General features: G+C 33.0%; 2 protein-coding genes and 1 pseudogene across 3 annotated transcripts; 1 reads left to right on the plus strand and 2 right to left on the minus strand.

The window, feature by feature from the left end:
* Positions 1–1,377: 1,377 nt before the first annotated feature.
* LOC104756265 (respiratory burst oxidase homolog protein E) lies at positions 1,378–6,910 on the plus strand. The gene is made up of 14 exons (XM_010478825.3): positions 1,378–2,496; positions 2,576–2,735; positions 3,638–3,686; positions 3,768–3,881; positions 3,976–4,401; positions 4,514–4,897; positions 4,993–5,088; positions 5,179–5,294; positions 5,363–5,536; positions 5,622–5,775; positions 5,854–6,045; positions 6,136–6,264; positions 6,346–6,424; positions 6,613–6,910. The coding sequence occupies exons 1-14, from the start codon at positions 1,815–1,817 to the stop codon at positions 6,720–6,722; spliced, it is 2,865 nt and encodes a 954-aa protein (XP_010477127.2). The 5' UTR covers positions 1,378–1,814; the 3' UTR covers positions 6,723–6,910.
* On the minus strand, positions 6,874–7,967 carry LOC104756264 (uncharacterized). Its single transcript, XM_010478824.3, has 2 exons — positions 7,656–7,967; positions 6,874–7,256 (listed from the first exon to the last, which is right to left on the minus strand). Exons 1-2 carry the CDS (start codon positions 7,847–7,849, stop codon positions 7,124–7,126), a joined length of 327 nt encoding a protein of 108 aa, XP_010477126.1. The 5' UTR covers positions 7,850–7,967; the 3' UTR covers positions 6,874–7,123.
* A 5,782-nt stretch (positions 7,968–13,749) lies between these two features.
* LOC147923411 (F-box/WD-40 repeat-containing protein 1 pseudogene) lies at positions 13,750–15,117 on the minus strand (annotated as a pseudogene). The gene has a single exon (XR_015586330.1). The product of XR_015586330.1 is annotated as an F-box/WD-40 repeat-containing protein 1 pseudogene (transcript).
* Between the last annotated feature and the right edge of the window lie 499 nt (positions 15,118–15,616).

The raw sequence follows: 15,616 nt of genomic DNA on the forward strand, positions 1-15,616 counted from the left end.
TATCAGTACATTGAACTATAATATTGTTATACTGTAGGTAAGTATGCTTCGGACTGCAATTTTAGATACCCTAATTAACTACATAATAGCACGCGATTCTTACCGGTTATTATCCCCCTGAGTATTAGCAGATTTTTACATTTTCAATCACCACATTAATTCATTTTGAAGTTGTGTAAACGATTGACTCTTTTGTTTATTTTTTTTTTTATGTTGACGATTTCAAACATATTTTGAAGTCTTAGAAGAGTTCGTAGTGAGCTAGCTATTTTAGTTTTCTTTTCTAATAGTCTCATTTATAGATTACTTTGGTATCTAGTAAAAACATTATAAATAGAGATGATGTAAAATATACAGTAATTGGTTTAGATAGCGGTGGACTATAATACAGTATGTAACCAACAGAAGTAACACGTAAGCTAAAATAGATAGACTCCTGAAACTCTTAATTTCCACAACACCTCATATTATCATAGATTATAAAATCATCGAAAACAAAAAGCAATTGACTTGTCTATACTAAGAAATTTTGAAACCGACAAAAAAAATGCTAAATGGATGATAGAAAGTAGAAACTACATGACCAATGGTTGAAACAGATAGGGTGGATATATTAAGGGCCAATGAAGCCCATAAGACAACCTTGAGAATAAGCAAAACCAAAGACAACCTTGAGAATAAGCAAAACCAAACCAAACCAGAGAGATATTCTAGAAGAGGAGGTACTCAAAACTTAGGACGTACAACATTCGGCAATGTACTGCTTTGCGACAAAGCGTAGAAATTAGATTTAATAGTGTCCTCTCAAACAAACAAACACACAAACCCAAAGTTTCTGTTCCTTCAAGTCCCTTTATATATATATACACTTCGGTTCGATCACCTATCGTTTACATTACAAATTCTTTGACCTCCATCTTCTTCTTCTTCTCCTTCTTTGCCAGCTCATATAGTTTTATATATAACGTATATAAAACAATTACGTATTCTTGTTCTTGTCTCCCACTCTCTCCCTCCTCCCTTAATTCTTCATATTATTAATTTAAGTAACGGCGATATAATAAGTACATATAATACGATTTTGTCATCTAAGCTTCCACGTGGCGTACTCTCCTGAGTTTCTGCCAGCGTCTCAGACAACAATTCTCTTCCCCCCTTTGCATATTCATTAAGGTACACACACCCACAAATTGTCTCTCTTTTAAACCCGATTGATTATTTAAAATTGGTACTAAATGTAATGCTAATAATTACTCTCTGATTACTGATAAACTTTTGGCGGCTAAACTCAAGAACTAAGATATTGTGAATTAATCACATACGTTAGACCATAACCCAATTGTTAATATAATTATATTTATGGTAAACAACATCAACAACAACAAGCTTTATATTTCTTTTTTTTTTTCACAATAATAGACAATTAGTAGAGGAGATTAGTTTAAGTAGATAGGAAAAAAAAATTAAAAAGATACAGTACACAGAAAGAAAGACATACAACTGTGAAACCACGACTTGGCCTCACAAACAAAACAAAACAAAAAATAAACTAAAGCGTTGAAAATTGTGTGTGTTAGTGTTTTGTATTGATCGGTTGAGAAGTGCCTCTCTTGTTTTTTTCCTCTCTCTTTCTCTTTCTTCTTTCAAAAAAATTTATTCTCACCTTCTTTTCTCTTCTTTGTTTGTTTTCTTGTGAAGTTTTCATGGTGATCGGTGAAAACCAAAGAGATATAATTTTACATTTAATTTGATTTTTAATATATGTCTATTTGGTGTAAGTATAGGTGGTTGATTACTAATCTTTTTATTCACTGATGATGAAGTTATCTCCTCTGAGTATCTCAACGTGTTCGAGTTTCAGTCACGACGACGACGGTATCGAGTCTAGTTCTTCTCCATTCACCGGCGGCGCAATGCTGCCGGTTTTTCTCAACGATTTGAGTCGTAACAATGGGGACTCCGGAAGCGGGAGTAGCTGGGAGAGAGAACTCGTCGAGGTGACGTTAGAGCTCGACGTCGCAGACGACTCCATTGTCGTCTGCGGGTTGTCTGATGCGGCCGCGGCGGAAGCGGCGTCTGTGGATTCTCGGCCGAGATCGGTGGATTTAGTAACCGCGAGATTGTCTAGGAACCTATCCACGGCGTCTTCGAGGATAAGGCAGAAACTTGGGAAACTACTTAGGTCGGAATCTTGGAAGACGACGACTTCTTCTACCGCCGGGGAGAGAGACAGAGATCTCGAACGTTCGGTGGTGGTGGAGGGGATTATGACGGCGAGAGACAAACGGAGAGAAAACGCTAAATTACAGCGATCAACGTCGAGTGCGCAGAGAGCGTTGAAAGGATTACAGTTTATTAACAAAACCACGAGAGGGAACAGCTGCGATTGCGATTGGGATTGCGATTGCGATCAGATGTGGAAAAAAGTCGAGAAACGTTTCGAATCGCTTTCTAAACAAGGTTTACTCGCGCGAGATGATTTTGGCGAGTGCGTTGGTAAGTCTGTGTCATGTATATATTAATCTAAACATATCACAAAACTCTGTTTTAAAATGTTACAAAATTTTGTAAAAAGGGATGGTGGATTCGAAGGAGTTTGCGGTGAGTGTATTTGACGCTTTGGCTCGACGAAGGAGACAGAAACTGGAGAAGATAACGAAAGATGAACTTCACGATTTCTGGTTACAGATTTCTGATCAAAGCTTCGACGCGCGTCTTCAAATCTTCTTCGACATGTACGTGTGTCTCTTTTTTAAGTCTTTTTTTTTGTTTTTGTTTTGGGGTTTGTCTTTGCGTTTATAACTGTTACGGGAATAACGCATTGCTATATGCAAAAAAAGTCATTAGAAAACAAATGTATTGAGCCAAGTGCTACGAATATTAGTTAGTTGGCGTTAATCATTGACGTTAGTTTTATTTTATCTGTATAATTGGGTATTTTAGCGATCATTAATGAAGTTTTTGATCAACTTGCATAAGTATATATATATATTTTTTTTGTAAAAGTAGGGTTTTTATTTTTGTTTCTTTGTGAAGATTAGCTGATCAAACCTAATCACATATGGAGTAAAAATGTTGTTGATTAAGATAATATTAGCTCACCAATCACTCTTTGATTGCAAATTGTTATCTCTTTTGTAGGACTGCCGCAATGTCACTGTAATTTTCTATAGTTTTGGAAATTATTAGGCATGAATAAAATTTATGTGTTAGCTAAGCTAAAATTTTGATCCGCAATGTTTCACTCATATCATTTAAATCACGTGGTGTTCTTAGCCGTTGGATCTGGTAGTTCACGCTATCAACGGTGCAAAAAGGTCTTATGTCTAAGTAATGGGCCATGGATTACTTGGCCCAGTAAAAATAACCTTTCACCAAATTTTCAAAAATGTTTCCTCTTTCGGGTTTTGTTTTTTTTTTTCCCGCAATAAGTTTACTTGCAAGTATGATAAATGAATGACTCGTAATGCCAAAATGATTTTGCAAATCTACACTTTGTTTGCCAAACATTTTATAAAGTCATATATGTTTTTTTTTTTTTTTGGTTTAGTGATCCTACAGTTTTGTTATAATTGTTATTAATTTGCAGTGTTACTAATCAAAAACAGTGTTTAATATGGTACCGGTTGTGTTACAGGGCTGATAGCAACGAAGATGGGAGGATTACAAGAGAAGAAATTAAAGAAGTAATTTCTTTTTCAACACAGTAATAATTACGTATGAAACAATCAATATCTTTAACAATTGTTAATACTTTTGAAACGCAGCTTTTAATGCTAAGCGCATCAGCAAACAAGTTAGCAAAACTTAAGGAACAAGCAGAAGAGTACGCATCTCTGATCATGGAAGAACTTGATCCAGAGAATTTTGGATACATTGAGGTTCAAAAAACAACATTATATATCCTTACTCGGCCCCTTCAAAGACACTATCCACGATTCTTCTATGTTTCTTAACCTTTTTGTGTTGTTTCAGTTATGGCAACTTGAGACACTCTTACTTCAGAGAGACACGTACATGAACTATAGTAGACCGCTTAGCACAACAAGCGCTGGAGTGAGTACACCAAGACGGAATCTTATTAGACCTCGTCATGTGGTTCGAAAATGTAGAAAAAAACTTCAATGTCTGATTCTAGATAACTGGCAACGAAGTTGGGTTCTTTTATTATGGATCATGCTTATGGCCATTCTCTTTGTCTGGAAGTTTCTAGAGTACAGAGAGAAAGCTGCTTTTAAGGTCATGGGTTATTGCTTAACCACTGCTAAAGGAGCTGCAGAGACTCTCAAGCTCAATATGGCTTTGGTTCTCTTACCTGTGTGTAGAAACACATTGACTTGGCTAAGATCTACACGGGCTCGAACTTGTGTTCCTTTTGATGATAACATCAATTTCCATAAGGTAAAAATACTACTATACAACCTTCCATATCTCTTTCTATTTTTCAGTCTTTGTCGATACAAACTTGAGATCAAGACTCTTTTGTCTCTCTGTTGTCCCATTTGTGTTCCAGATTATTGCTTGTGCCATTGCGATTGGGATACTTGTTCATGCTGGTACCCATTTGGCGTGTGATTTTCCCCGGATTATAAACTCAAGTCCAGAAGATTTTGCCTTGATCGCTTCTGCCTTCAATGGTACTAAGCCCACATTCAAAGACCTGATGACAGGTGCAGAAGGAATCACCGGGATCTCAATGGTGATCTTGACAACCATTGCCTTCACATTAGCATCAACTCATTTCAGGAGAAACCGTGTGAGGCTTCCGGCACCACTTGATCGCTTGACTGGCTTTAACGCATTCTGGTACACTCATCACCTTCTAGTGGTTGTCTACATCATGCTCATTGTCCACGGGACCTTCCTGTTCTTCGCCGATAAGTGGTATCAGAAAACTGTAAGTAGCAGCAAACATAATCTCTCTTTGCTCTTAAAACCGAAATGCCGAAATATCTTGAAACCTAAATTATTTTTGATTGCCACTCATCTCAGACTTGGATGTACATCTCGGTTCCTATGGTGCTCTATGTGGCAGAACGAAGTCTGCGAGCTTGTAGGTCAAAGCATTACTCTGTCAAAATCCTCAAGGCAACCACCATAAACCGATCAAATTCATTCCTGTTAAAAAGTGTTTTCATAACAAAATAAACCCATGACCTTTCAATCTGATCTCTGCAGGTTTCTATGCTGCCTGGAGAAGTACTCAGCTTAATCATGTCAAAGCCTCCTGGATTCAAGTACAAGAGCGGCCAATACATTTTCTTGCAGTGTCCAACCATCTCTCGATTTGAATGGTGAGTACTGATGATTCCCTTAGTGTTAGCAAACATCTCAGGTTTCACTCAACCCTAAACTTTTCCAGGCACCCATTTTCAATTACCTCAGCACCAGGAGATGACCAACTCAGTGTTCACATCCGAACACTTGGAGACTGGACAGAGGAGCTACGACGAGTTCTAACCGTGGGCAAAGATCTTTCAACATGCGTGATTGGGCGTTCAAAATTCTCTGCCCATTGCAATATTGATATCTCAAAGTATATTTCAAGACCCTTCTTAGCTTTCTCCTTTCACACTTAGCAACCTAGTATTAACATGCCTTGTTGATACTGTATTTGGCAGCCGACCGAAATTACTAGTAGACGGTCCATATGGAGCTCCAGCACAGGACTACAGAAGCTACGATGTCTTGCTCCTCGTTGGATTGGGAATAGGAGCTACTCCTTTCATAAGCATCCTGAAGGATCTCCTGAACGATTCAAGAGACGAACAAACAGTAAGCCCAGCACCAGAAAAGCTAGCCTTTCCAAGAACCTAGTATCAAATATGTATCTCTAAACTTTCAATGGCACAGGACAACGAGTTCAGCAGATCAGATTTCAGCTGGAATAGCTATACATCTTCATATACCACAATAACCCCAACTTCAACACATGGAGGGAAAAAGAAAGCAGTGAAGGCTCACTTCTACTGGGTCACAAGGGAGCCAGGATCCGTTGAATGGTTTAGGGGAGTAATGGAGGAAATATCAGACATGGACTGCAGAGTAATAAACACAAGCATATCATCTATTTTCATCAACACTTTATACGTTTATCGATATACTAACATATTCCTTAATTTTCTCGTAAGACAGGGCCAGATTGAGTTGCACAACTACCTTACAAGTGTATATGATGAAGGCGATGCAAGATCAACCCTGATAAAAATGGTCCAGGCTTTGAACCATGCCAAACATGGAGTTGATATTCTATCGGGAACACGGGTAAGATTTGTTGCAGGGCATATAACCATAAACTATTTCCCAATACTACCAATAACTAACAAGATAACATCATTCAAACAGGTGAGAACACATTTTGCAAGGCCTAACTGGAAGGAAGTCTTTAGTAGCATAGCAAGAAAGCATCCAAATTCGACAGTCGGTAAATATTTTATTCAATCAGCTGCTTACTAACAAGACATCTGATAAACCTCAATTTTAGGACCAATGAAAAAGAAAGAATAAATTTCAATAGAAATAAGTGACACAGGCAAACAAGTGAACCTGTTTGCTAATAATTAGGCAAGGTATTACAAAGCATGTGTGAAAACAATTTATCGAATGGTGCAGGAGTGTTTTACTGCGGCATACCAACCGTGGCAAAGGAGTTGAAGAAGCAAGCACAAGACATGAGTGAGAAAACAACCACACGGTTCGAATTTCACAAGGAGCATTTCTAAGTCATCCCCTATCACTTTCCCTAAAGTGAGACTGAAATCCCGCCAGCCATTATTTTTCTCATACTAACTTCACATTCACTTAGCAAAATAGATTATATACACTATGTCCCAATTGAAACATTGTCCTGCCTGTTTGTATAGACCCGCCTAATGGCATGAAAATAACAAATATGATTTACTATAGAAAATAACATACGCGTCTTTTCAAAGATGAACCAATCTCTATTTCCATAACCACAAGGCACAAAGCTAATATAGTCACAAAGTTTCATTAAAAAGGTGCCTCGACTTTAGCACAGTAAACTGGAACTGAAACTACAATCAAGAAGGAGAATAAGTAACAATGCCTTTTGTGTTAACTGTACCAATGTTGCAGTAGAAGGCAAAACAGAGGTTTGAGCTTAATCATCCTTTATTTTCCTGAGCAATTTGGAAGCCCACTTTCGAACCCTTCTCTTAAGCGTATAACCAACAAACACCCCAGCGACAAAGAACACAGCGCACAGCTTTGAACACGTCCAGACTGAAACTCCACTGCCACCAAAACATAGTCCCAAGATACAATCAGATGAATAGAATTATACAGTACACAAAACAAGTAAAACTCATTACATATTAGTCAAATCAATCGAAAACAACCCTAGTCTCCTACTTGATCGTTTATAATCGACCTCCACAACAGTTCTGTTCCTCAAGTAACTAAGATATTAGATCAATTTAACAAGCTATTACAAATTTACAAGCTTTCTCTCATGTGGAATTGGGGAAATATCATAGTCTCTCTAGGTTTTATAATTCGAGACATGCCCACTTTTCTAAGGACCCAAAATTCTAAAACTTTTTCGTTTTCTTAGTGATTGATCACACAATTCCAATAAAGTTCAGACGATCTTGAATCGAGATATTCAAAACTAGGAACGGGAAGAAGCGTACCTCGGAGGTCTGGTGACCAAGGTGCCGGATCCTGAGTCGTATGTAGTAGTCAAGTTGCTGCCGGAGCCGGAGCCGGAGCCTCGTTTGTCCTGCATCAGAGTTTCCGCAAAATCGGAAAGAGAAGAGGTAGAAGAAGAAGCTGCCGATTTCGCATCTTTCACCATCTTGTTGTAAAACTTCTCTAAACCCTCCATCGCTGTCCGATTATCGGAAAAAACCGATCAATTAGGGTTTTTAGGGTTCAATCAAATCCTCAGCTGATTCCAGTGACGAAGCTGATTGCTAAATTGACTTGTCGAGAAACCAAAAGGTCAAAATTGGCATTTTACCGTCAGAGTGCAAAAAAAACAAAAAAAAAAAAAGAGAAAAAATTTGCCAAAAAAAAAAACAAAAACAAAAACAATTCACCCTATGTTCATAGTGTAATAATTATTATAAATACATCATAGTGTGATTAAGTACTAAATAATTTTCTGAAGTTTATAATTTATTATCATAGTAAGTGTCTAAATGATGATAATATGTCATGTTTTACCCCATAACATTGTGTTATTTTTAGTGATATTTTTACATTTTTAATTAGTTAATTATTTGTATTTTGCAGTTTTTTTTTTCATTGGCTAAATAGTATTTTATTTTAGCAAAAATGACTTCTTAGTAATACAGAAAGAGTAAAAAAATGCATAAGAAATTTTTAAAAACTCAATCTTTTTAACCAAGGTCAAATATCTATTATATTTTTAAAAACACTAGGTTCGGACACGCACGTACGTGCGGGTTATGTTTATAAACAAATTTATTTTTATATATATAGTCAAACTTATACTAATTAAGATTTTAGTTTGATTTTTGGTTTGGTTTATTAATGTTTGAAAATTTGAAATAATAATGGTTTCATCAGTATTTTAAAATTTGAACAACATAACGGTTGGACTGGCAACAAACTAAATCAAATAAATGATTGGTCACGTTAAATTTCATTTAATTTGTGAACTATCAAGCTGGATATATAACCGCTAATAACGATGGAAACCCCTTTGAGACAAATACAAATATTTAGGGGTGGACGTAATTCCCTTTCCGTTTTGTCATGTTCCATTATGACCTACACCGTTCTTAAAATTCCTATTGCATAAGAGAATTTATTACTAATATGGGACATTCTAGATATGGGACAAATATGTATTTCCGATTGAAAACGGGACAGGACGGGACGGGACGAAAACATATATTCTCGAACTCCCGTATGGAATAAACATATATATATTTCATAGTATATTTATATATCATATGATATAATAAAAATATTACAAAATTAATTGATTTCTTTATTCTTATTATTTTGTATATGGTTCACCTACATTAGATTAGTTTCTTTGTTTTTAAGTTTGAACATGGGGTACACCGCAAGATATTTTTGTTTTATTATATTTTGAATATATTTTATTTTTGTATTATTTGAAATGTTTTAAGTGTTAGTCAAGGCGTTATAGTATTGTTTTTATTTGACTTGTTATCATATTTACCGTTATTAAATTTAAATTTTTATTATTTAATAACAAAGTGAATTGGTAGTTTTTTTTTGTTTGTAGTAATTTTTATTACTCCACATTAGTGATTTTGTTTTAGTTTTCATATTTGTTTCTTATATTGAAAATTTTGCACTATAAGCTTTTATTATTAAATTTTATTATATATATATATATATATATTTCTTCAAAGTACACAAAAAATCCGTAAGTCCGTAAAATCTATATTAACATTTTTGAAGTACATTTTGTGTTCTACCCTTTAAGTTATATTTATTTACAAAGTTAATCCCTACAAAATTACACAAAATAATAACTAAAATATGGAAATTTAAAATCAAGTACTCAATTAATATGTCTATAAAATCGTTACACCAATTTGATTCCTAAAATATCTCTTCAAAATTAATTTCTATTTTCCTAAATCAATTTTTGTTTATGCTTATACAATCTTTACATTTAACATCATATTCCTAAATTGATATCTTGAATCGAGTTAAATAAAGGTTAATTCGATGTTAAAATACAGGTTAAATTCTCAGTTAATTATTTGGTTAACACTAGAAATATTAGAATATTAGACATATCAAATCAAGGTAATTTAACTAAATTCTGTAAAACAATTAAATTATTAGCAAAATTATTTCTTAATCAGATAATATCTTATAAATTACTTATTATGTATTTTATTATTTATACTAATAATGAACAATCCAAATACTACTTACCTAAATATAACACACAAATAGACATTAAAATTCTATTATATTAAAAAATTCTAGTATACTAAAAATTTATTCAAACTTACCCTTTATAAAACTCTACCTTGCTAAATAATTTTTTTCGGAATGAAATATTTTAGCACTCAAATCCACCCACCCGCAAATTTTGGTTATATATATTGAGAGGCTTCAAGATGGATAATAATTTAGAATGTTATTGAACAAAAATGGGGAAATAAGTAATATAACCACCCACCCGCAATTCTTTGCAATTGAATTTGAATCGCATAGTTATTCCTAAAGACTTGTTTAGTTGTAGAAAGAGGAGTTTAAAATGAGTGAGCTAGTATATATAGTTATCTCTTTAGTATGGTAATAAGACTCCATTAATGATTCAAAGGTCAGAATTCCAAGATTATACATGTACTTTGCAATTGAGGGTTACGTAAGAATTTTAAGCATGTACTCTCAAATATTGTTAAACAATGTAGATGACAGGATTTCATGTATCTTATACTAATCGTTTTTTTCATTTGCCTTTGTTTGACATGTCTAATTATCAATGTTATGTACAAAATAATAAAAAAAACTGATATAAGGGCATCTCCAACCCACCTCTATATTTGCTTTTTAACTCTATTTTAGAGTAAAATCTACTCCAACCCATCTCTATTTCTACCTCTATAATAGAGATCTCTATTTTTTCCTCTATATATAGAGGAGCTCTATTTTTTCCTCTATAATAGAGTTGAACTTTTTAATTTATAAAATAGTTTTTGTACTTTTAACACTTTTATATTTATGATCAAAATATATTTATTAAATATAAATAACTTAAATATTTTAGTTTTTATTCACACCATAATATTAATTTCGTATATTTTAAACAAGAGTTATTTTCTCTTTTGTAAAATATATAAGATAGCCAAAAAAAAACAACAAAACTCCAAAACCAAAAATAATGAAAACATTTATAGTAAAAAATTCAAACAAATAAATACTTACTATATCATCATTTGAAGCACCACTTTGATGTCTATTTTCACATTGTCTTATGCATGCACGCAGTTTTTTTGTGGGAAAAATACACTAATGTCGATGATTAATTAAAAAAATCTACTATGTTTTATTATTTTATATGATACAATGTATTTCTTTTAATAAATGTGATATTTAAATAATATTTATGAATGTTAAAAATTTAAATAATATCATAATTTTATGAAAGTTTCACAAATACTAAAATAAATGGGTTAGTTTGTAACTTTTATAAGTAAAAGATATTAATAGTAAAATAAAAAAAGAATCTCTACGGAATATTCTTTTTTAGAGGAAAAAATAGAGGTATACATTGGAGCAAAAGTCACCTCTATTATAGAGTTTCTCTATTTTAGAGGTAAAAATAGAAAAAACCATTGGAGATGGTCTAACAGAGAAGCTAGAGCTAGAAAAAAAAAAAAATAAGAATAACAATATATGACCACTTCTCCATTATTCTTTCCAAAACTCATTGTGCTATTAGTTCTAAATTTCTAAATTAGAGGTACATAAAGAGACAAGATGACCAAATATACAAAAAAAGGCCACATACAGTCGTTCATGTCATTAGAAAAATAAACTGAAATTGGTTGGCTAGAATAGACCACTTGCATAAGTGAAGCCGAATCTTTCGATGGTGGCCCTGTTCGTTTATACGACGCTGCGACCGAAGTTAGCGACCAGAAAAATACAAACAGTGGAGAGTAATTCCTTTACCGTATTTACTATTTAAGTGTCGCCGGAACTGTCGCTACTCTTTTTAAAGCCATTAAAACCGTCGCTGTTTATTCTAGCGACACCTGTCCCTCTTTTTAAAAGTGATCGGAGTCGCTCGTTTTCAATTTTCAGCGACACCAAACTAATAAATCAGAGTAAATTTGGGTCGCCGGTGGAGTCGCAGCGTCGTGGGAAACGAACAGGGCCGGTGTCCATTTTCATGAGACCACCGGCTTTTCCTTTCTCACTGAAGAACCCTCACTTAAACTATGTCATGATGTGTTGTACCGTTTGACATAACTATGGAATACAAAGGAAGCATTTTGGTAGAGTCGAATAAAGATTGTAATGAGGTAAAAATAATGAGGTAAAAATATATATTTGCTTAATGAGTCTCAAAGTTGAGTAAAGATTGGTATTTATAAAGAAGGTAGGCGACGAATTTATTGTTGAAGTGATCTCATAATATCTTAGAAAGTAAATAAAAGTTATATATACGATTAAGGGAAAAAAAATTTTTAGCTCACTCAAAATATTTTTTTAGCTCAATCAATATTTAAGGGAAGACTAGGAACTCATGATATAACAAATTTGATTTGTAGAAGATTGTAAATGATTTTGTTTAGGTATTAATTTATGTTCGAATATTTGGAGAATATGCCACTTAGAGGATTCCAATTTCTAGTTGTATTAATTTAAAAAGGTAACTATATTTTAGCTACAATATAATACTGTTCCACTTTTTATGGTATAACTATATAGGATTCGAGAAGAAAAAAACTTAAACTCTTCATTCACCCCCTTTCCTCTCAACCAATCAAAATATTCTATCTAATATATTATATAAAAAATAACTAAAATTAAATTAAAAAGCAAAACAAATTAAGGAAACAAATTCTCTATACTTTAAATTAAGGAAAGTTAAATATTGATTTGGTTTAGATTTTAAAATTAGAACAAAATTATATGTCGGTTTGGATTTACAAATGTAAAATGATTAGAGTTTAGATTTTAGAATTAAAACGAAATTATATGTCGATTTGAGTTTACAAATGAAATGGTTAGGTTTTAGATTTTACGATTAAAACGAAATTATATGTCGGTTTAGGTTTATAAATGAGATAGTTAGGGTTTAGATTTTACAATTAGAACGAAATTATATGTCGGTTTGGATTTACAAATGAGATGGTTAGGGTTTAGATTTTATAATTAGAACGAAATTATATGTCGGTTTGGGTTTACAAATGAGATGGTTAGGGTTTAGATTTTATAATTAGAACAAAATTAATGTCGGTTTGGCTTTACAAATGAGATGGTTAGGGTTTATATTTTATAATTAGAATAAAATTATATGTCGGTTTGGGTTTACAAATGAGATAGTTAGGATTTAGATTTTACAATTATAATAAATTATATATCGGTTTGGGTTTATAAAATAGCAGTTTAAAATTTTAATTTTATAAGGACAATACTTGGGTTCACCCCTAGGGGTGAACCTCTTCATTCACCCCCTTATAATATAAGAAAAAATAAAATCTGTGTATATTATTATAAAATTAAAAACTTAAACCGTTCTTTTATAAACCTAAACTCATATATAATTTCATTTTAATTATAAAATCTAAACTCTAACCATCTCATTTGTAAATGCAAACCGACATATAATTTCGTTCTAATTGTAAAATCTAAATCCTAACCATCTCATTTGTAAACCCAAACCGACATATAATTTCGTTCTAATTGTAAAATCTAAACCCTAACCATCTAATTTGTAAACTCAAACCGACATATAATTTAGTTCTAATTGTAAAATCTAAACCCTAACCATATCATTTGTAAACCCAAACCGACATATAATTTCGTTCTAATTGTAAAATCTAAACCCTAACCATCTAATTTGTAAACCCAAACCGACATATAATTCTGTTCTAATTGTAAAATCTAAACCCTAATCATCTCATTTGTAAACCCAAACCGACATATAATTTTGTTCTAATTGTAAAATCTAAACCAAATCAATATTTAATTTTCCTTAAATAAAAATATACATAAATTGTTTTTTTAATTTGTTTTACTTTTAAATATTAATTTTGATTTATTTTTAAATAAATATTAAATAGAATATTATGATTGGTTGAGAAGAGAGGGGGTGAATACAAAGGTTCACCCTAGGGGTGAATCTAAGTATTTTTCATTTTATAATAATGTATACAGATTCTATTTGCTTATTTTATAAGGGGGTGGATGAAGGGGGAAATCCTTACTATGGGACCGGAACTAGACTTGGAAGATACATATAACCAGAGTAATATGTCCATACCTCTTCCACCATGTGTCTTTCTATCTCTTGTTTTTGGAATCCATCTTTTCCAATAATGTATAAGTTGACGCAAACGCAGTTCCTTCCACTAGTTACTAATCTTTCAGAACATGTAACGTTAATCCTATTATTTTGGTCAATAAAAAACACCGAATGAGGAGGATCTTCCCCGAGATCAAATGCTGGCAGATCAGGTCTCCACACAACAAAAAGTTTGGTCCAAGAAACAACCCTATCTTTGACATTGTTTGTGACCCATACCTCAATCTCCCCTAGTTGATCATGTTCTTCGTATATGCGTTGGCGAAGCAAAGAAAGCTTATCTCCTCTAAAAGCTGATAAAGCTACATTATCATATGTACCTTCGACGAAAGGAATTAGGCTCATATGTTTGAATCTCTCCGTGGAAAAATCAAAACTTTGGATAAATGATGGGCCATGATATTCTCCAGCAATCCAATACATATTTCCTTTTAAGGACACACCAGCACACGGTGAGGTTACAATCCAATCCAAAGGAATGTCAAGAGTTTTCCAAGAATTTGACTTGAGGTCGTAGATCTCAACCGGTGGGTCATACTTACCCGTGGGGCACCGGTTGTCTTCGAAAATATTTTTATTGTAAAATCTCAAGATTTTATAGTTATCACGAGATTCACCATCATATCCAATGCCGTAATAATCATTAAATGCATAAGATTTCCTAGGTTTGGTGACCCATCTAACTCGGTTAAAACAAGGGTTCCAAACAGCGAGTCTTTTGGGATGACGAAAGATGCATAGCAATAACCCATCACAATGAACAATATTAGACAGCTTACCGCTTCCTTGAAACTCATTTGGGAGTGGTAAAGAGGAATGATCATCGTTGGACGCGGGATTAATAATCCGAACCTTATCAGTGATTCGTATGATATGTTCTTGGACCTGCTCTAGATGATCGTAGATGAATCTCTTGTCTCTCAACAGAGCATTCCATCGTCTGCACGTCAACTTGAATCGTTTTAGAGCTTTGGCTGGAACACTACCAAATATTAATTCCCATATTTCGGGAGGTATAAATGAACCTTCTGACGAAGATGAAGCCATATATGAGAGTTCAAAAAATTATTGCTACAAGAGAGGTATGAGTTATGAATCTGTCGGTATGGATGTTTATATAGCATGTTGGATATGTCACGTGGATGTAATAAAAGTTTAGGACCATACTTTCTTATTAAATAAATACAGATATCTTACTATATTAATTAATATTAATTGAGAAGTATAAATATAAAACTAATCTTATAAAATGTGAAAAATTACATTGTTATGTCACTAGTCTTAAAATAAATTTTTAATTTTTTAATAAAATCTTTCAAATAATTATAAATTTCCAAAAAAAAAGATATATTTTCTCTCTAATTAATTATGGCTGAAAATTACTAATTAATTTTAAAAAATTGTAAACCAATCAAAATTTTTAAAAGTAAGGGGGTGGTATTGGATTCTAATTTATGAAGATTTGTGAAAAGTTCAATAAAATCATTAAGTGGGGGTTATTGGTTTGAGATTTGAATAAATTTTTAAAGATTTTAAATGTTATGTAGAATCTGTTGTTATTAGATCAAGATTTTGTTAAACTCTGTTAAAGTT

Source organism: Camelina sativa, chromosome 17, assembly GCF_030686135.1.
Source record: "Camelina sativa cultivar CO46 ecotype springtype chromosome 17, ASM3068613v1".
NCBI classification, from domain to species: Eukaryota; Viridiplantae; Streptophyta; class Magnoliopsida; order Brassicales; family Brassicaceae; genus Camelina; species Camelina sativa.

Bases quoted from the DNA above. Each gene is read 5' to 3' on its own strand.
- LOC104756265 (XM_010478825.3), top strand. From the start codon at position 1,815: ATGATGAAGTTATCTCCTCTGAGTATCTCAACGTGTTCGAGTTTCAGT. The intron at 5,776-5,853 runs GTAAGCCCAGCA...TCAATGGCACAG, and splicing joins ATTCAAGAGACGAACAAACA to GACAACGAGTTCAGCAGATC. The intron at 6,425-6,612 runs GTAAATATTTTA...CGAATGGTGCAG, and splicing joins GCATCCAAATTCGACAGTCG to GAGTGTTTTACTGCGGCATA.
- LOC104756264 (XM_010478824.3), bottom strand. From the start codon at position 7,849: ATGGAGGGTTTAGAGAAGTTTTACAACAAGATGGTGAAAGATGCGAAA. The intron at 7,257-7,655 runs GTACGCTTCTTC...TTTTGGTGGCAG, and splicing joins TTGGTCACCAGACCTCCGAG to TGGAGTTTCAGTCTGGACGT.